Below are 23,013 nucleotides of genomic sequence, written 5' to 3'. Positions count from 1 at the left end.
TAACCACCACAGGTTACAAAGGAAGACTTCAAGGGTTTCACGGCCGGAGCTTTACTTTATAAAGTTTTAAATATGGATATTTTTCTTACACAAACGCATCGATTCGCTTCAGAAGGCCTTTATTAACCCCCCAGAGCCGTGTGGAGCACTTTATTTACTAAATCATGGGCTAATTTTCATTTTTGGATGAACTATCCCTTTCAGGATTAATTTCAACATATATGGTAAAAACACATCTTTTCAGCAATAGATAAAGGCTTAAAACATTTTTTAAGAACGGTTTTCTTCACGGAAGCTTTGCGTAAGAGCTAATAAAATATTTAAACTCAAGACAATATTTCGTGTCTAATTTACTTGAGACAAGTAGCCGTGTTATAAGCGGGATAATATACATCCAGCTGGTTGTTATCGTAGAATAAACCCCTTCAGAGTGACGCAAGAAAATCCGGACATTTCAGTTAAGTGTGACTATTTTTTTCAGGACCATTTAACCTTTTTGAATCCATGTCCATGATTATGTGTATGTGTATGTATATGTCGCTGGCACTTAGTCTTAGAGTTGTTACCTGACTAACTGGGGCCTAGGTTAGGAAGCAGACGGACTGGCTAAACTGACTCTCTGCTAGCCACCTCATGTCACAGAAGTCAGATAAATCTAGTACACAGAGACTCTTTCACCTAGATATCATCACATAGAGACTGTGTCTGTTCCCCAAAGTAGTAAATACAAAAAACTCCCGAACCCATTTAAGGGTATTAATAATTCAATTGATGTCCAACAAATTAAAAACGTATATAATACAGATAAACAAATGATAAAGCTTGGCTTGCTGGATCCCTTTCTACAGTATAAAGGCGCTTTTTGTAAATGATATGATCACAGATCATAAAACTAGATGTGCTGTGTTTGACAGAAACCTGGCTAAACCAGGCGATTACATTACTTTAAATAAGTCCACCCCCCAAGATTACTGTTATAAACACAAGCCGCATCTGAAAGGCATTTCTCAGAGATCTGGTTTCAAGTATAATTCTTTTGAAGTGATGGTGCTTTATATAAGAATTTGCTTATAAACTTATATAGACTTTATCAAAGAATTTGCTGATTTTCTATCCGAGTTAGTACTGGCTACAGATAAAGTCTTAATTGTTGGGTTATATTCTAAACTCAATGCTGTAATCATACTTTACATTACTGTGCTGTCAGAGCCAAAACATCACGGTGGCACATTTACTTTCCTGCTTCCAGTGTTAACAAGGGGTGGCAGATTGTTTGCACTGAATAATGAATGGTTCTTTTGTCTCAGTAGGCGAACCGTCAAAGATTGCAAGTGTACAGAGGAACACTGCTGGATCATTAATCAATGATAAACTGAGACATCGAAATAGTATAAACATGCATTAGCACAGACATTGGCATGTTTTTTCATCCCTGTGTTGATGCATTTCTATTGAAAAAGGGCTAGAATTTTTCGTCACACTTTTGTTTAGGGTCCAATTCTCACTATTAACTATGACTTTTGCCTCAATAAACTCTTAAGTACTGCTTACTAATAGTTAGTAAGGTAGTTATTAAGTTTAGGTATTAGGTAGGAGTAAGGGATGTAGAGAATATGATCATAGGGAATATGGTCCTGCAGAATACGGCATTAATGTGCTTTAAAAGTAATAAACAGCCAATATCCTAGTAATATGCATGCTAATAAGCAACTAGTTAAAGGGGTCATGAACTGAGGGTGCTTTCACACCTGCCTCATTTAGTTCAGTTGAATCATACTAGAGTTCGTTTTCCCCTTTGGTGCGGTTTGTTTGGTGTGAAAGCAGCAATCGCACTCGGGTGCGCACCAAAAGCGGACCAAACAAGCGTACCGAGACCTCCTTGAAGAGATGGTCTCGGTACGCTTTCAAATGAACTCTGGAGCAGTTCGTTTGTGGTGAAAACGTGATCCGACCTCGAACAGACCCAACTGCAAAAAGTACTGATCATTTTTGGACTAAACCAAAAGTTATATTTAAGGAATCTTTTAACTATATCACGTTTGCACTGTTAGTGAAGATGAAAGCATTCGTTAGTGTACAGAAACTGAGTTGCAATGACGAGATCACTGCTTTCATGAGCTCAACATGTGTGTGATCGGCTACAATGATCATCATTGCAACCTTTCATGCCACCATCTGAATATAATGCCATAGGTCTGAATATAATGCCATAGATCTACATATAATGCCATAGATCTAAATATAATGCTATAGATCTAAACATAATGCCATAGATCTAAATATTATGCTATAGATCTAAATATAATAGCATAGATCTAAATATAATGCCATAGATCTACATATAATGCCATATATCTAAATATTATGCTATAGATCTAAATATAATGCCATAGATCTAAATTTAATGCCATAGATCTAAATATAATGCTATAGATCTAAATATAATGCCATAGATCTAAATATAATGCTATAGATCTAAATGCAATGCTATAGATCTAAATATAATGCCATAGATCTAAATATTATGCTATAGATCTAAACATAATGCTGTAGATCTAAATATAATGCCGTAGATCTAAATATAATGCCATAGATCTAAATATTATGCCATAGATCTAAATATAATGCTGTAGATTTAAATATAATGCCGTAGATCTAAATATAATGCCATTGATCTAATGTAATGCAACACTTTTCACGATTAGTTACCCATGAGAGCTATAATAGTAAAAACATGCTAAAAGAGAGAGAGAGAGAGAGAGAGAGAGAGAGAGAGAGAGAGAGAGAGAGAGAGAGAGAGAGAGAGCGCGAGAGAGAGAGAGAGAGAGAGAGAGAGAGAGAGAGAGCGAGAGAGAGTTTAACCCTTTAACTGTCACCCCCCTTTTTGAGAATACACATGAAAATGCACTATCCAAACTTAAGGGCTGTAATTCAAGAATGCTTTGGAATATAGACCAAAGTTTGGTCTCGTTTTAAAGACGACATTCTGCAGATTATTGCTGAAGTGAAAGCAATTCAAAATATGAAAGTATGAAATAGTTATGGAAGTTTAAATTTACTGTAAATGAAAAATACTGTACTAAATATGGACCCTTGAGACTCAGACCTTTCCGACAATATGCGTTTTGTCAAGATTTCATATAAAATATATATTTTACAAAAAATAATTTACTCTAAAATTACTATAAAATCAAAGCCATATGTCTAACCAATTTGTGTTCCAAATTTGAAGTTGATATCACAAAAATTGAAGTCCCCATGAGATTTTGTTTAGGGTGCTGTACCAAAAATAGCCACCGGGTGTCATTCAAATTCCATTTATTGTTGTTTTGATGCATTTTCCTGTAAATATCTGTCCAAATATTACTTCCATCACAAAACAGTCACCAAATATGGACCCTTGAGACTCAGACCTTTCCGACAATATGCGTTTTGTCAAGATTGGAAAAGATTTTGAATATAAAGTAGTTAAAATAATTGTTGTAATATGAAACATGACAGCGCCCACTAGGGGAGGAGCCCACTAGAATAATTTAGAGTAACGTTTCCATGGCAACACAATGTCCGATTTCAAAACGGTTTTCACAGGATGAATTTTGAGTTTGTAAGCTTTCAAATGATACCTAATTTGTGATAATTACTTAAATATATGATATGAAAAAAAGGCGATCAAAAAAAGAGCACCAGGCGTCCCACCTGTGGCCGGTGACAGTTAAGAGGTTAATAAATCAGAGAAGCTGACATTATCTTCTACTAAGTCGTTACCTACAGCTACATTATTAAAGAGATGCTTACACATACTCAAGTCAAAGCACATACTGACAAAGAGAATTTAACCCTCTGGTGCTCTTTGCATGGCAGTCAAAAATGGCCGAAAATAGTTTTAGATTTGTATGTTTACTTTTATGAAAAACAATAAACTCTAAAACTGAGAAAATCTAAATAAGTTGTGCTCCAAATTTAAGCTTGATATCTAAAAAAAATTGCTTTCAGTAAGATTTTGTTTGGGTGCAGTACCACTAAATCAAATTACTTTCCCATTCATTTCCAAAATGCGTCCATTTTTGACCGTGAACAATACAAGTGTGATTATTTTTTTCAGGACCATTTAAAGGAACTGTATGTAAGAAATGTATTTCAATTAATCATAAAATGGCCCTGATATGTCACTAGACATTAAGAAATCATGTTAATTTCAAATACTTATATCACTGACAACAGTTGTCAGGCCAAGATATTGTCATTTTAAAAGTGAAGTTGCAGCCCTCAACTGATGTTGATGTTGACATGTTGTGTCATGCCTGAAGCGCCACCCTCCACCTGTCTACCAATCACGAAGTCAGTAGTGTTTCTGCATCCGGGTTGCCAGCTCTGCTCTAGTTACCACAGCTGCAGCTACAAACTTTTTGGATAAACAATGTCTAACTTTACGAAACCTAAACGGCCTCGTTATGAATCAGAAAAACGTTGTGACAGTGTCCGAGATAAAACAAGGATTTGTATAAGAGATGCCTTTGAAAGATGGAGACGGCTGAAAACGGAGAATAATTTGAAGACTGATGCCAACGTTGCTAATTTTCTCCTGGACAGGTAAGGTTCATCTATGTTTGGCTAACTTGTACTTAATGTAAATGGACATTTAAAATATTCATGACAGTCGAACAAAGTTATGCATGTTCGTGCAAAGTAACGTTAGGTTAGCGCAGATGGAGGAGGTGGGTCATTGAATTGAAAAGGTAACGTTAAGGAATTGTTTGGTAAATAAAAACGGCGAGTCGTCATTGCTAACATTAGTAATGCATTATCAGAGCCCTTTTCTCTGTCTGTCATTATGCTGGGACGCTGAGGAAAACAACATTAGCACGCCTATATATGGCAATGTGAAAACGTATTTGAGACTGTAGCCTAACGTTACCTCAGTAAAAATTATTCCTCATTCGTTCTTCGCATATATAGTGGACAAAACATGCTGCAAGTTGACCTGTATGACCATTGCTAATGTTATTTAGCTTTGCTGTAATTTTACTATAGTATTTTTTCATGTGGGAATGTACTGTCACATACGAGCGTTCATATTTACGATTATATTTGGCTAATCGCCATTAGTAAATTTTTGCGATTCATAATTACTTCACAAAACATCGCTCTTGAAGCATAAACATAATTAACAGAAAGAAAAAAAACTTACTGTGTACGACACGTCACTTGCCATTGAAAGCTCCTTGTAGCAGCCTACGTTCCTGCTGGATCCTGCAGCCTAGCTGGCAACCTCGAGTCAGGGGAGGGGGAGAGGGGATACACCGCTCTACAGTCATTTGAAAGTGATTGCAGTACCAGTTTTGGCCACAGTCCTACATACGGCTCCTTTAACCTTTTCAAATGAAAAGCTGCTTACGAATACATCATATGTTGATGATGCAAACATATCTCAGTCCGGAAACCAAATAATACTCAAAAGAGACGCGTGCATGGGCACTCACTTTGATAAGATTTAAGACATTTTAAAAAAACTGTGAGGAGAGTGTGTAGTGACAATGTAACAGACAATTATTTGACAAAAAGTAATCAGCTGTACAGTGTTAACAATGGTAAGCCTTTTCAACCTGTGAACGTTCAATTCTCTTAACTGCTCTGGTTTTCTGAACATCAGATTGTTGTAAAAGATCTGTTTTTCAAAAGGCTGTAATTACTCTTCATAGAAAAGCAGTGGGCAGTGTGTGCACCGCTTTCTATACTGGCTAGTTACTGTACGACTGCTGTGGATGTTACATCATCTAATTGTGGCACTGGGTGGATTTTTAATAGTCTAAAATGAGTCTCAAAGCAATAACTCAGCTGATGATAATAAATCTTCAACTGCAAAAATAGCATTACTGGAATAAAAATCACACAGAATGTATGAAAGGAAGTTGTGCTGGATTTAAAAAGCACTCAGGCTGGCTCGTAAACCCTTTTCTGGTCCATCAGAACACCACAGCTAATGTTTGCAAGAATGTGCTGTGTTGGAAGTTTTGTGATTTTTTTTTTTAAAAAGCATTGTAGGTATTCAACACATTTCACTACACTAAATTGGATCTTCAATATTTTAATATCCTTCTTCTCATTTCATGTAATCCCTGCACTGGCATTAAGGAGGTGCAATAAAGACCTTAAAACCTCAAAGCATCCATTAGCAGATTACATCCAAGGCACGGCTCGGTGCTCTCAATGAACTCATCATAAATTCATGAATTACAATGATTTATAGCCAAATAAGTTTAAAATCACTTTTAAATCATTTTTAAACCAAGACCAAAAAATAAACTGTCCAACATTAAACAAAACTGACCACAAAATATATAGACATGGTCCAGATGATCCCTCATAAATTGCAATGTGAGAGCGGTGGCTCAAGCAGAGCGGGCAAAGAGCCGTGGAGCAAATGCTAACGAGAGACCCCTGCACGACACACCGCTCTCAAGTCCCACTGAGGAGCTCCGCAAGGAAATAAAGAGGAGGGACGACAGTGAAGGGTGAGAGAGGCCTGGGACATTTTAAAGGGTTAGTTCACCCAGAAATTCTGTCATTAATAACTCACCCTTGTCATTCCAAACCCGTGAGACTTTCGTTCATTTTCAGAACACAAATAAAGATCTTTATGATGAAATCTTAGAGGATTTCTGTCCATCCATTGACAGTCTACGCAACGACCACTTTTGACACTGCAAAAAGTTCATAAAGAGATCGTAAAACTAATCCATATGAATCAATTTTCTGAAGAGACACGGTCGGTTTATATGATGAACAGATTGAATTTAGGCTTTTATTCACATATAAATATTGATCAGCGAGCATAAACAGAAGCTCAACCCAAACTGCTTGACACACAAGAACAAAAGTCATTGGTTCTTGCTGAAGCTCAAACGTGCTGCGTAACACCAGAATGAACCTCATTGGTTCTCGCTGAAGCTCAAACGTGCTGCGTATCACGAGAATGAACCTCATTGGTTCTCGCTGAAGCTCAAACGTGCTGGGTATCACGAGAATAAACCTCATTGGTTCTCGCTGAAGCTCAAATGTGCTGCGTATCACAAGAAAGAACCTCATTGGTTCTTGCTGAAGCTCAAACGTGCTGCATAACACGAGAATGAACCTCATTGGTTCTTGCTGAAGCTCAAACGTGCTGCGTAACACAAGAAAGAACCTCATTGGTTCTTGCTGAAGCTCAAACGTGCTGCGTAACACAAGAAAGAACCTCATTGGTTCTTGCTGAAGCTCAAACGTGCTGCGTAACACAAGAAAGAACCTCATTGGTTCTTGCTGAAGCTCAAACGTGCTGCGTAACACAAGAAAGAACCTCATTGGTTCTTGCTGAAGCTCAAATGTGCTGCGTAACACAAGAAAGAACCTCATTGGTTCTTGCTGAAGCTCAAACGTGCTGCGTAACACAAGAAAGAACCTCATTGGTTCTTGCTGAAGCTCAAACGTGCTGCGTAACACAAGAAAGAACCTCATTGGTTCTTGCTGAAGCTCAAACGTGCTGCGTAACACAAGAAAGAACCTCATTGGTTCTTGCTGAACCGCAAACGTGCTGCGTAACACCAGAAACAATTTAAATTTTTGGGTAAAGTAACCCTTTCAGGGTCAGGATTCCCACTTCCATCTTCCCTGAAATGAACTTTGTTTACAGTCCCGTTCAAGCCACCCAGCATGTCTAGACAACAGAGTCCAGTATGACTGGCAGCTCAGACTTTTTGCTTTGTGACTCAGAGAAGCAGATCTGTTTCTGTTTGCCTGCTGTGATGAAAGAGACTCCAGACTGCTGGTCTAATCTGAAACTTCTAAGGACAGCATGGACTCAGCAATGCAATATGTGAACAAGATAAATAATCTTCAAGGATTACAAATAATGTGGTTTTATTTAAGGATTCCGACTGTTTTTTTTTATGTACAAGAGGGTCCAGTACAGAAGACTGGAGCAATCAGTAGCTGTTTCCATCCAAAACTTGCTAATTTAATTTATGTGCAAAATTGGAATATCGCATAAAACATTAGCAAATAATTTACATCCAGTGAGTCAAAGGGAACAAAATGATAAGAAAAGTAGGAGAAGCCACTATATAATTTTCGTATTTAATACTAAATGACTTAATAAACGCAATAAACTCGCTCATGTTATCTTGCATTCAGAGGTGGATGCTGCTGTTTGGGAACGCAGTCGTGTAAGACAGTTCTGGGAGGGAATTATACCGAAGCACTTTGACGACAGTCTTTGCTCAGGCATTTCAGAACAACCAAAACAGCTTCTGTGCATTGAGATCGGTCCGCTGGTTAGTCCAGTTATACCATCCCATTTGTCAGGATATCACCAGACCAAGCTCAATTTAAGACTGAACATTGGTCTGGTGAGTCTGCTCTGTATTTTCTACTGGACAAGAGGCGTGATCAACGAGCATAATTCAAATGACTCTGTACGCAATTGGATAGTCCTTCAACCAATCAGACCACAAGAGGCGTGATCAACAGGCAACAACCCATCGCTTCACTATCCGTCATCGTGTTAAACCCACCAGTAGCGCACCAGGTGGATAAGCCAGTCTGTGATTGGTTTCCGCAAAAGTGTAACAGAAGCAGTAGAATTGAATGCACAGGATTCCAGACTGAGCTGCAGGGCGAAATCAAATCGCCGGCAGATCAGGCTGGGTTTACCCAGTCTACCATCCCATTGTGCAGTCACATTATTTTTTTTTACACTTCGAAGAATTTATTCAGTAAAATTGTATCCATTGTAGTTTATGCACATATTCAAACAAGCGCATACATTTTTATGTGCAAGAATTTATGCGCATCTTGCCGTTTCCATCCAGCAGTTTATGCGATATCCAAAAAAGCCCCTAGTGACTGTTTTAGCTGAATGAATGATACACAGTAAATGAGTGTGTTCAATTATAGTGATCAGCCCATGCCAGACAGTCACAGAGGAGCAGGAATGCAGTGAAGTTCACGTCCTAATCCTCACAGATGGCAGGTACCCTGAGGCTTCTTGATCCGTGGATCCCACATAATCCAAGCCTAAATTAGTTGCCATAAAAACTGCCTGCTGAGAGCAGCACTCTTAATTCAAGGTATTTACTCCTGACTCCTTCAACCGGAGAGCAGAATTATGAATTAACATAATGATAAGAATCATGGTTCTCTTACCTCATTGGCTGAGTGCGGAGGGCTGTCTTGAGATCCTCTACCACCTTGTTTCTCATATCCATTTCCTCTTCATCAAAGGCAAAAAGTGTCTGCATCTGAAATACGTATGATTTTTGCCAAATTGTTAGTTTGGTTTTAAACAATTACACTGGTAAAAAAAATAATCATAGCAGTACAGGTAAGCTTAAAAAAAAAGCTTCAAACCCAGTCCAGTCTAACAGCAACTCTATTTTAGCTTGATGATCATACATGGTTAGAACTCATACTTGAACATTGTTTGAATATACCCAGATGTACAGCTTTGGAAAATTAGGTTATTAAGATAAGCATCAATTAATTAGGCTTAGTTCAAGCTCTCAATATCTCATTAACTTTAATTCTCAGAGATCTGTGCTTCATCGTTTGCCTGGTCTTGGTAAAGCCTTTTTTAATACGTTTAACACCACTTGATTTACTGTTTAAAGTGATATCCGTTTGGACAATAACATTTTCAAATTGAACGCAGAGGGAAAGCTCAGTTGTCCCATCGCATGTGACCACATGAGTCTTAACAGTGTTTTATGAATGGCTGCCGGGAGCGAGTGTAATTTCAATGTGTGGATTCAGCACTACCAAAATGAGCTCATCTAATAACTAACAGCTACCAGATTCATCCCACAATTCAGCTGCACTCATCCACATAAAACGGTGCAAAGTCAGAATCTATCAAGATTCAAGTATAGAGAAACAGAGAGAGCATTATCTGACTCCATTTCCCTTATTTGCTAAATACATCAATTATGATTTTACATATAACGGCCAAAACATATAATATATAAAAGCATATTCTCTAATTTTTGTTACTGATGTCCATGACAGGTATTTAATTTCCAATCATTACTTTTTCCATCACCGTAATACATAAGAGAGACATTTTTTTACAGTATATGCTGCATCATATGAACTACTGTATGTACATGTTGCGTATGGGTGGGAAAGGTAGAAAAAGACCTTATCCCACACCCTTTGCTGCCCAACCTAACTTACCACAATAATGCACCAGACATTCTTTTATGGGCAAACATGCCACATGCCTCCTTTCTCTGCAAATGAGGCTAATTATTAACGGGTATGCCAACTGTCCCGTGCAAACTAACCCATGCTAAAACAAAGACAATGTGTGCAAATAAACAATGCTAATAGTGCAAATTACTCTTAGAGGTTATATATACACATACACACAAGACAGGGGAAGTGAATAACACTGATTATCTCTTCATCACGAAACCTGTTAGTGGGTGGGATACTTATAAAAGCCTATATTGGACATTTTGTCCTCAAAGCTGATGTATAAGAAGCAAGAAAAATGGGCAAATGTAAGGATTTGAGCAAGTTTAAAAAGGGCCAAATAGGGATGGCTCGACGTCAGAGCATCTCCAAAACTGCAGCTCTTGTGGGGTGTTCCCGGTCTGCAGTGGTCAGTCTCTATCAAAAGTGCTCCAAGGAAGGAACAGTGGAGAACCGGCGACAGGGTCATGGGCGGCCAAGGCTCATTGATGCACGTGGGGAGCGAAGGCTGGCCCGTGTGGTCCGATCAAACAGACGAGCTACTGGAGCTCAAATTGCTCAAGAAGTTAATGCTGGTTCTGATAGAAATGTTTCAGAATACACAGAGCATCTCAGTTTGTTGTGTATGGGGCGGCATAGCAGCTGACCAGTCAGGGTGCCCATGCTGACCCCTGTCCACCTCCGAAAGCACCAACACGTGAGCATCAGAACTGGACCACGGAGCAATGGAAGAAGGCGGTCTGGTCTGATGGATCACTTTTTCTTTTACATCACGTGGATGGCCGTCTGTGGGTGTGCGTCGCTTACCTGGGGAACACATCGCACCAGGTGCACTATGGGAAGAAGGCAAGCCAGCGGAGGCAGTGAAGCTTTGGGCAATGTTCTGCTGGGAAACCTTGGGTCCTGCCATCCATGTGGATGTTACTTTGACTCTTTCAGCAAATAATGCTCCTGACACAAAGCACAAATTGTTCAGGAATGTTTTGAGCAGCACAACGACGAGTTTGAGGTGTTGACTCGGCCTCCGAATTCCCCAGATCTCAATCCAATCGAGCATCTGTGGGATGTGCTGAACAAACAAGTCCGATCCATGGAGGCCCCACCTCGCAACTTACAGGACTTAAAGGATCTACTGCTAACATCTTGGTGCCAGATACCACAGCACACCTTCAGGGGTCTAGTGGAGTCCACGCCTCGACGGGTCAGGGCTGTTTTGGCAGCAAAAGGGGGACCAACACAATATTAGGAAGGTGGTCATAACATTATGCCTGATCAGCATGTATAGTATAGGCCTATCTGAAGCATTAATCTTAATTAATAGTTGTTATTTAGCTTTTCTCTATCAAAGCCTTTACAGCATTTAAGATGAAATAATTAAGACATTCAACATTTTAATTCCAAAGCCGGCTGGGACTTCACTGTTAGAGGAGAGATTATTTTCTGAAACCAAGACGATAAACAACAAACATCTGCAAAATCAGTAGACCTGTAAATAATGTGTGGCAGCTTACATCTGCAAGGCTGCTTAATAACATATATTACAGTTCTATAAAGAACATTAGGATGATTGCATTTTGGCAGTCTATTTTGCTAGCATGAATCCACTGAAAAACTAGTAGTCTTAGGTGATGGTCACAAACAGTCAACACAGTGTTTTTGGAACATTCTTGGCAGGATTCTCAGACATAATTTAGGTTTGCAAATTCTTTAGACTAATTCAAATGGATAACTTGTGGGCTTGTGAGTCTTTTTGGCCAGTTTAGCTGAAAGAACCCACTCATTGTGTTCCATGTTGAATGAGGAACAATCTGTAGAAAAATTTGAATAATTGCATTATTTTGGGAATTATTCATGCAATTAAGACCGCAAACTCGGGTACTATATATGCCCAACACGAGACAAATGCCAGACAAATTCCCAGCGGCAGATTGGAATCACTACAATCATTAAACTCGTCAAACTCAAAGAAATCAGATGAAGCTTTGACTGCAGTGTGTCCAACCAAAACACACACCGTGTGCAGACAAAATGTAAAAAAGGCTCACATTTTAGAAGCTAATCTTCATTTTATTCCACATGCACCTTAAACCATTAGAACTTGATTCAGGATAAGTTTTGGTGTCAAAATCGGGTTTTATCACAAAGGGTGCAAATGTTTTTGTGCATGTAAGAAATGTAAAGGTAACGGAGTAAATACTTACAGCTGCCATGGAGTTGATGCGGTCTATGTAGTAATCAGGCCAACTGGTAGCAAGCTTGTTGGGGTCCTCTTGTTCCTAAGAGAAGAACACCAGATTCCACGTTGTATTAATTATCTAACCACGGGGAGGAAAAAAATCCACTTTGCATTGCAATCCCCCCCTCAGAGGATGCTTGTATCAATATATCAATATTAACCAGGCCATGACAACTGAAATTGTTTATTGCCAAACAAGTAAAGTGACTAGATCAATGTTTACACAGCAGACTGAAAAACTAATGAAATGGAGTCATGGTGCTTTGGAGCCTGAGGTCTGGGATTAGTTTTGGTTTTCTTTGTGCATGACATTCTGGTTGTTGTTTAGTTCAAATATTTTAGTTTTAATCACCACAGATCATATCATACAGTTCAGGTTCTAATATAAGGGTTAATCTGAGTCCATCTTATCTTGGTAAATGTTTATCAGGTAATATAATTGCTACGCTGAACATGAACTGACTTTCCCTGCTGCCTGGCTAAGTGTGGGTTGTATTCTGTGATGGTTGGCTGCAGAAGTGTTCTTTTTAAATTCAATTTTCCTATGTTGTTTGTTTTTTATCTTGCAGGAGTTTTACCTTTTAACCTTTTAAAATTTCACAAGAAATGTGATTTCTTGTACAACAGAGGGACCTGATATGCCTAAAATGGAAATGATCATAAGTGTTTGAAGAGCAGAGAGTTGTGTACAACACAAACCAAACCAGACAAAAAAACAACAATAGGATGTATAACTTGCAATCAGATTTAAGCAACTCGCTTCTTTCCTCTCAGCGGTAAGTGTTCAACATCAGAGCGAAACAATGCTGGAGCTCGATCCCGTGTTGTGTTTTTCCGATTTGTGCCGAGATGTCAGTTGCTGCCAAACTGATTGTGACAACCAGATTATACAGTTTAATGAGTCTTCACATTCTTCACCCCCCAATTTCTTACCACTCACACTCGTTGCTTGAAACATTTACGTCGACCAGCTCAAGAGGGTTAGTAGAAGGCCCTAATTTCCCTCTCTGGTACAAATAAAAAGCCTTAGAGAGATGGGGCATACTTGGCTTAAGGTCAGTACAGTAGTGAACTGCTCCTCCTGTGTGTCAATATTTGCACTATCAATAAAAAGGAGCAATAGAGGAGGTAACGATAATAAACATTATCTTTGCCAGCAGATTCCCAGTATGGGTCAAACACAGTTTAGAGAAGAAACCCAAATACAAAGTCTAGAATGATTTTCTTTTTTTTTGTGAATCGGCACACAACCAGCAGCACTGGAATTTGTTTCCACACAGTGTTCCATTGCGATAATGAATACGTTTGGCTGCCTTTACTCAAGAAGCTCATTCTCTCAGTGTAAAATTCAATCCCACCATGACCGGGGTGACCTCTGGGTTTGTGCGTCTGCTGTCATGTTTCTCCATCTCTCCGATTTCTGTGGTTTTGTTTGAACACTGTGCGCTCACGAGTGTTTATGGAGATTTGGAGCATTTCTGGCTGAACTCAAAGACTTCTTTGAGGGCCCAGCTGTCAAAATGCGAATAGGATGACAGTAATCCAAACAGGAAACAGATACATGTTTGTGAAGGGTGTGCACTCTGCAACCGTACACACAAACAACTGGCATGCTGTTTACAAATCATCACTCTCGAAAGCGTTGAATCTGTGCCAAATTGCCATGTAAAAAAAGACATCTCAAAGGGGTTTTTTTATTTATCAGTTATTGGTTGTTTGTTATACTGCCAAACTGAATGTGAACCTGACATCTCTGTACAAAATCGGAAAGTTTGGTTGTAATGCCAGCAATTAAGAAGTGCTTCATGATGAATCAAAGAAATAGAGGACATATACTTCTATAGATATATGTCTATGGTTAGTGCATTGAAGCTAAAAGGATTTAAAAAGTAAGTGGGCTCCGTCCTCAATGAGGGTATTTTTCTTTTAAATACTTAATATATTGTTTGTATACTAGGGTAAACATGAACAATACAGTAGGCTCTACACTACCTATCAAGACAATGCCTGAACGTTGATTTAATTTCTAAACATTTGAAATTACGAGCTAATATTATACAGGCAAACCTTCTATTACTGTAAATGTCTAGATTGGCAATATGTGGGTAAAGTATATATTTTTTCCCAACATGTGATGTTTTAAACACTATTATTATTTTTTAACTCTTTGTGCTGTAAAATTAACTTCAAAGAAGATCTTCATATAAAATGTGCCATGCTTTAGTGGAGGATTTTTGTCATCTGGTGGAAAACAAACACTTTTAACATGAAAATGACCACTATAAGTTATGACTGCAGAAGACCACTCATTGGCTCCACTCCCTTTTGCATTTATTGTAAAATTTATATTATGACCAATTTGATACATTTTATTGTACTGAAGTAAGTATAGCAAGAATAGGAACAGTCACAACGTCTCATGTCATTTAGATGAAAGGAACATTTAAAAAACAAAATAATAAGCCCAGATTTTACAGAGGATGGAAGAACCGTCTTGAATTGCTCCCACATCATATTATGTAAACTGCATTTATGAAAAATAACTATACAGGTGCAGATATCATAATAACAATATCATAATTTATCAATGCGCTGCCACAGATTGAAGAACACACGGAATAGCACAAGTTAAAATACGGATGAGCCATCAGTTTCATATGAGTTTTAAAGGGGACTTGTGCACACATTTTTAAGGGGGCTGGAGGGGGATTTAGGGGGTCTAAAGCCCTCCTAAAATGGGCCTAGTGACGCCCCTGGCACTCAGGTTCCTTTATTAGCGTGGAAAAAACCTCCAAGTCGGGTGGAAAAAAATATACAGGATATTGAATCATTATAGATTGCATAATCGGAATGTATCCTCAAGGTAGAAAAGATTATGGGAGTTTGAGAACAACGCAAACACATGTTTAACCTTTAAACTTTTATTGGCATGCCAACGATATTAGCTATATTATATGGTGGATCTGTTCCTTATTATCTCAGAAGAGTGACAGCTCGGGGCAGGAGCTAAAAAAGATGTAGAGATGAAATGGACATTTGCAAATGTGTTCCTTGGAACCTCAGGCAGGTACAGCATTGGCTGTTCTAGCCTACATATAATACAATAACAGAGGATATAAAAAAAATCCCACATATCCCTGTTAAAACAGATGGTTTTTGTTATGTAAAAAATTAAACAAAGATAAGGCGTATCAGAATTTTTGCATGTTTAATGTAAGAATTATAACCTATGCAATGCCCCTGAAAACTAAAAACAAAGCAAAAAACGTGAAATGACTAACTGCCTAAGTGTGACCTAACACTTAGTTGAAGCACCCAATGATTTCATGACAGCACTCAGTCTATTTGGATAGGAGTCAGCTTGCCACTTCTTGACTTGGGAATATTTTCCCACTCTTCTTTGAAAAAACATTCCAGACCTGTTAAATTGCGAGGACATCTCCTGTGCACTGCCCCTCTTCAGGTCCCCCACAGATTTTATATCGGATATAGGATTCATATCTGGACTCTAACTGGGCCATCCCAAAAGCTTTCTTTGCTGATGCCATTCTTTTGTTGATCATTGTTATGCTGAAAGGTGAAAGTTCAGCTTACTAGCAGACGCCAGAATGTTCTTTGCCCAAATCGACTAGTACTTGGAGCTATTCATGATCCCTTCCACCTTCACTAAAGCCCCAGTTCCAGCTGAAGAAACGAGCAAAAGTTCTGATATGATTTATCTTTGTCATTTTTCACATCACAAAAAGCAGCTGGGGGTGTGTAAACTTTTTATATCCACCATGTAAGGGTAAACACTACCCAAACACTGTTTACTATCGTCTGGAATCGCTGCAGAAATGGCTTCTTCGGGTAAATTGCCAAATATAATATATGACGTTCAGCCATCCTTGCCGTCAATGAAAACTGTCACTGAGCTAGACGAATTCTGTGGGCGTGGTCTCAACTGGGTGAGCTCATGAATAGTAATGAGCTCAGGCAACATTACCTCAGACTGACCAGCTTTTGTGAATGGCCTGATTTCTCCGCTTATTTCTTTTCAGTGGCTAGAGCTGACAGAGGAGGTAGCAGTTAATTTCCACATTCACGACAAAACACAAACACATATGGACCGAACACATTTAAAAAAATACAAGTAAAAACAGTTTTGTGTGGCAGGGCACCTTTAACTACTACTCACCTTACACTTGTCATTCTACATAATGTCTGACCCAACTATAAACGTACATTTCTGGTGGTGCATTCACATTTAAGATTATTTAAGCGAAGTTGTGCGTTAATGAAGTTTTAATTTTGTGATGTGTATTTGATCTGCTACTCAAACATTTCCTGAGGAGCTCTGACACGGTTCGAGCAGTCTGCACAAGCTCAACAGTATGTTATATGATTTGAGAATGGAACTATATTTGTGAGCCAAACAAGTATCTGTTCCTTCAATAACAGTTTGCCTCTCCAGAATCCCCCAGCTAAATCACATTAGCAAACAGATTTCGGCCTGTCCCAAAGCCAGTGGAGTAATTGGCCTTGCTTTTCACATCTAGACAAACATCTTTCCAGAATCCAACATCTCAATGGGTTGTCCTCTCTTCTACCCTGCCAAAATACAGAGATTCAATTTCAATGCTAAAATTATTTGTTGTATTTTTACAATGATTTATCCAGATCTGCTTCTCTCAAGATAAATTCCAGTTGAGGATGTTTAAGGTCAACCTAAAATTAATGTTGTGACCGAGTTTATCATCATATTGTAATGCATTTCAGAGTGAAATGGCTTACTGAACAAGAAAAACAAAAGTAGGAATGGCCTTAATTTTATCCTAAATGATTAAGTAAAGATAACTGAAAAAGAGTGAATGCAAAAGCCCTTGCATTTTTCACTCATTTTCCAAAGTCATCTTGAATGTTGAATTGTCAAAACAACTGAACATTGAGAGAACATCACATAAGTTAACTTCATAAATTGATTTCCTGAAATGGTTTTGTTTCAGTGTTTCCTTTGGTTTGTTACTTGGAACTTTTTCCCAATTTTTTCCTAACAGTGTGGTGGTGTTACAAGAATCACAGTTATTTGTGTTTTTAAAGGAAGCGAAGTAAACAGTTTGCTTCTGAAAAGTGACTTAACTTACAACATAGATCATTAACTAATTTACATTTGATTTTTAAATGTAGAATTACGATCTATTACAGCTGTATTGTTTTGCATTGCATTGCATTGACATCTATATAATAAATTCCATACTATTATGAAACACCAAACCTTTAATGGGATTGATGCAACACCCTCTAGTTGTGACAATATCTTGCAGTTGACCTTGCTTGTGTCACACACAGACATCAATTTTCAGCTTGCAAAACAAATTAATTTTGATACGACTGACCACTACAACAATTTACAAAACAATTTTAGTTGACATCAAATATAAAATTGGCAAATAAAGCCGAATTGCTTAATTTATTTATGTCGCAACGAACTCTGAAACGCAGCATAGTACATAGTTTATTTAAGTTTTAAGCAGTTGAAAAAAGTAATTCTGCGCAGTCAATTGTACATCTAAATTAAATTCTCAAGTATACTCTATTTCTAGGTACTTGAACTCTTGTATAAGTGTAGTGCACTAAATAAGTATTTGTTAGTACAACCAAAGTCCCTTTGACACAAGTCATTTCACTTGACGGCCATCTTTGAAACGCCTCTCTGGCATGTAAGTGCAGCTCATATCTCTTTGAATGGGGAAACTTCAAATTCTCCAAAACTGTTCATCAAGCTTACGATTAAACATCTATGTAATCTGACAACAACGGTCTCATCAATTTTGTACTTAACGGTCGAATTATGACCAAAAACTGCATTTTTCAGCCTGGACAATGCTAATGCACAGTCCTAGACGTGTTTCTATAGCCACCGGAGCTTCTAACAGCAGCTGCAGTGACAAAATGACTTTACTAATCAACAATTGGCTATTTCATTTTGAAGGCGGGGCTTACTCACCATATTGGGCGTTGCACTCTCCTATTCATAAGTAATCGAAGTGAGCCGTCTTCCTTTATATAGTCTTTGGTACAACATACTATACTTTATTCACTTTACTTGACTAGAAGGTAGTTAGAAGGATAAAATGTTCCTCGTTTCAGCCTCTGAGGAATACTCACTCTTAAAAACATTTTAGAAAAAGATTGGAGATTTGAAGGCTTTATCTGTGAGCTCTTCCTGTATGGATTTTGCTCCTGGCCTGGTTTAGGTTTTATTGCGACCAAGGCTAGGATATAACAACGGTTACTTGTACTTTAAAGTTGTCATGTTGCAGTGTTTTCTCCTCCGCAGGGAGTCACAGGCGAATGAGAGATGGCATAAGATTTGCTTGGTTAGGGCACTGAGAATTTACATTGACTGCATGAGTTGTTTTGATGGCTGCAGCAAGGGTGCTGGTATTGGTATTCAAGCGCATTTTACTAGAGGTGTTGCTGCTTCTCAGCTGTTATCCAAGTGTGCATCTTTGAAAGATATTTGTGGCAGCAGTCTGAGTCTCTCTGCATTATTAAAATTTACAATCTGGATGTTTATCGAGCTCCTGGTTCTTCATTTTTGTCAGTCTGTGCCAATATACTTTTCACAGACTGATAAAATGGCAGTCACTTTGTATTATGATGCTGTGGTATAGTGTTCCCAAAGCGTCAGCATCTCATTCCCTACTCAGGGAACCAAGGTGACATACGTAACTGATATTTCTCATTGTAACCGTGTTACAGTAAAGAAACTAAAGGACGCTTTAGCCATCTGCATGAATGGCATGAGTGAACGTGATAAGTAAGAGGGGTGGTGAGAACAGTGTGATTTCTCAAGCCTGCACTGTTAGGGTTAGATTTTAGACATCACGGTAGATTTAGCACGGTACTGTAAAAACCTACAGTACAATACCAAATTTCTACATTACAGTAACATACCTTAGTTTATATTGCACTCTGGGTCATTTCGATTGAGCAAGATTATTTTACAAAAGGTGATATTGAAGGAAAATGCGATATGCGATAACTTGTTACATAATGTGATATTCGATATGTGATACAATAATGCTTTAAGTATGTAAAATAAATTATTTTTAAAAACTGAAAGATTATTTTTGTGAGAAGAAAGCATTTCTACAACTTCTGAAAGTGAAAAGCAGTGTTTTACTGTAGCATTACATAAAAAAAAGTAAGTGTCATTTTATCGGTTTAAACCAGAGGGTTTAGGGTTTTAGGTAGGCCTACATTAGGTTTATTTAAATATATATATATAAAAAAACATTTAAATCGAAATCGTGAATCGGTCAATCGTTCTGGAAAGAAGAAAAAAGAAGGTTTTCTATAGCCTGGATGCCAGCTGAATTGAGCCCCACCCACAACATTTAAGTTCAGGAAATTCGGTCAGGACTTGATCCGATATGGAGCAACTATGCTCGAACAGGAGCTGTTCGGACCAATCAAATTGTCAGGGCGGGCTTTATACGATGATGGCCAGATGATAAACAGTAACGTAATCATCCACGTCGCCAAAGAGTGCTTGGGTTGAATTCATGCTAATCCTAAACGGAGAACTTGTTGGTATATGCATTTACCTTTACTATTTCTCTCAGAAATGATGATGGTGTTGGTAAGTACTCTATGTCTCCTTAAATAATTTTTACAACACCGACAAAGATCGTTTACGCTCATCTTCTTCTTCTACCTTTTCCAGCGCGCGTGCAGTTGAGTTCTGTTGACAACTATGTGTCACTCAACATACATCAATTACTCTGTTGCTATGATTGGTTGTAGGTCTATCCAATTGAGTGCAGAGGCGATTTCTTTCCAGGTTCGGTTGAAACATGCCCCCATAATCACAGCCCAATAGAGCAGGAGCAGACTCGTATTCTGACTAGAATGGAGTATGACGACGTAAGGCTACCAGCCCTACCTAAAACTTGGACTTTTTAACATAAAGTAAAGTATCGCAAGCCGCTGCGATATCTACATTTGCGATATTTCGCTAATTTTTATGTCATACAGCCCTATTTTACAGTACATTTAAGTGTTGCTGTAGCCTTTCTGGACGTTCAGTAACTTTAATCATGATTATCAGTTACTGTTATCACACAATATCAACAAATGAATTATCTAAGGGTTTATTTAAACCAAGGTGGTTTTATTTTGTTTCTGTCAAGTTTTAATGAATTGTGTTTTACGATTACTGTATTCGTCATTGGAGTCTGGTGGGTTTGAGGAGAGCAATGTCCTTTGGTGTTTTGAACAAAAAGGTTCTTATGATTAACAAAAAGGTCTCTGTAAACATCCTTTCCATAATGTTGTCCGATCCAAGCCTGTCGGTGGCAAAACCAAGCATTTTTTGTAGACATACACTGACGGTGGGCAGAGGCTCAAAAAGATTACAGATGTAGAGGCTGCGGCCAATACCGAACCAAATTCAATTAGTCGTTTAGACACAACAACATGGGAAAACAATGTCCAGGTTAAAAAATACAGATTACCTTTCAACTGTAAACTGCATTACAGTACAATTACTGTAAACCAAAATGCATCAATTTGCTGGCATCTCTGCTGCCAGTAACTGTGTAAATATACTAGGAATTGTTTCCAGTGTGCACATATATTTACGTGATGGTTTTTAAGTGCAGGGAATCTCAGAGGAACAGCTTCAACTTCTCTCTCCCATCTTGATTCATTCAAGTCTCTCTTTCTCTAAACACATAGCCTTGCTTGTTCCATTTACATTGCTGTGCATTTTAAGCAGGCCATGTGGTGGGCTTCTATGGCAATCCTCCATTACTGCAGACATGAATGAGCTTTTTGTTTGATCTCACAACATGTTTTCCAAGACGTCTGTTGCTTAGTTCTGGTTCCTGTTTCCTGGATTTGGTTTGAACGTCTCCCCCCGCCCCCCCTTCTTTTCTAACCTTCAGTTCTGAGAGGAAGTCATTTTTGAGTGCAGCAGCACTGAGAGAGCATCGACTGCTGACAATTTTGTTCCAGAAACTTTGTTACTGTAACTACAAATCCTCACATAGCCACATCCCACTTTACCAAAACCCAGGCCAAGTGTCCAGAGCTCCAGGTGCAAGCATGGATCCAAACTTTCTACAAGGCTTTGTAGATACAATGGAAACTAAACTGTAACAGTCAATGAAGACAACATTGCCAGACCGGAGCTACAGTGGTTGTCGTTCTCTCCGCAGGCCCTTTCAAAACAATAGCACTTCCATAAAAACATAACCTGGAAATGGCTAAAGCCAATTCATTTAAATCTGTATTCCATTGAGGCTTCTGAAAGCAGTCAACGTCTTCTCTCTCTCTGTAATCAGGGAGAAAGGGAGTAATATCCTGAAAGTGGCTGACCACAGACATGGGTTTCAAAAGGATGGTGTCCAGAGGAGGAAGGGAGAGGCTGTGTGTGAGTGATACGTGTGGTAGACGTTTTGGCCCGAGGATTCAAAGAAGCTGTAGTTTTCCGACATCCATTTCAAAGGCTTAGACTCACAATGAAATGTTTACAGTTCTGGGTCTGTGAAAAAATTATGCACTTCCTTGCAAAGAACGCTAACCCTTTCTATAGTCAGTGACTAACAAAAGAAAAACGTAGCCAGAGACATTTAGTCCTTTAAGCAAACTGCTAAAGAAAACCTTAAATGATTCGTTCTGCTGTGAAGGACTCACCTTTTTCTTGCTGCAATAGATCTGCCATTTCTTCTCGTCAGGCAAAGCAAACATGGCTTCTCTGTTCTTGTCCGTGAGATCCAATTCATCCTGAGAAAAGGAGAAGACACAACAACTGAGCCACACTTAACCTTATATATTTTAAAAAGCATGCTGAAAAGATATAATGCCATCCGTATTAAAGTGTCTGTGTGTGTTGTGATTATTACAGTCTTATAAAACAGTGTAGTTCATGTGTATTTGTAGTATGTTCAGGTGTATGTGTAGTGTGTGTGTGAGATAAAGAGAAAGCGTGTACAACCTCAACTTTAGATATTGTAACAAACCTTAGGATTAGTGCTCATGTCACTTGCCATACATTTACAATATTTCCAATCCAAAGAGCCATGGGTTACGTTTTAACTGCTATGAAACTCACATAATGACCCCAAAAAGCATTTGGACACTCAAGGATCCGATATACTCACAGCAAAGTTTTTTTTTTCGTTCTTTGCTTTGGGGTAAAACGAAGTTTGAAATATACGTGACCAGCGAAATACTGTAAATAAATATGTAAATATGTGCTGTGCGCTTTCCTCTCAATAACCAAATAAACACACAAAACTGAGAAACTCTAGTAAATTTTATTTATATCACTTTATACAATAGAGTGCTTAAAATCAAGCAGCTTTACCGTAAATCGGCTCTTCAGTATGTTTGTAATTTTACTTGCGGGCGTCTGACCTCAACGGACTGAACAGAAGAAATGAACCAGAGGAGATTTCCACTTGAAAGAAGGCGTGACTCCGCACACACCTACCTATAAAGTAAATCGCCAAGGACCAATTGCCCGTTCGCAAAGACCTTTAGTTACTGTTGCTATGTCT

At 38.5% G+C, this 23,013-nt stretch overlaps 1 protein-coding gene across 5 annotated transcripts in view; it reads right to left on the bottom strand.

Annotated features, from left to right (window-relative positions):
* Positions 1 to 23,013, bottom strand: part of daam2 (dishevelled associated activator of morphogenesis 2) — a 143,450-nt gene that overhangs the window by 52,724 nt on the left and 67,713 nt on the right. For all 5 annotated transcript variants that reach the window (XM_079832457.1, XM_079832458.1, XM_079832460.1 and 2 more), the window contains exons 3-5: positions 22,148 to 22,237; positions 12,429 to 12,503; positions 9,181 to 9,275 (exon numbers count right to left, since the gene is read on the bottom strand). In XM_079832457.1, coding sequence (XP_079688583.1) covers positions 9,181 to 9,275; positions 12,429 to 12,503; positions 22,148 to 22,237 — 260 coding nt within the window. The remainder of the gene's footprint in view (positions 1 to 9,180; positions 9,276 to 12,428; positions 12,504 to 22,147; positions 22,238 to 23,013) is intronic.

The sequence above is a fragment of the Gobio gobio genome (genome assembly GCF_949357685.1).
Source record: "Gobio gobio genome assembly, chromosome: 13".
Lineage (NCBI taxonomy): Eukaryota > Metazoa > Chordata > Actinopteri > Cypriniformes > Gobionidae > Gobio > Gobio gobio.
Note: the sequence above shows the minus strand (reverse complement) of the source record. Positions and strands in the feature narration are given on the sequence as shown.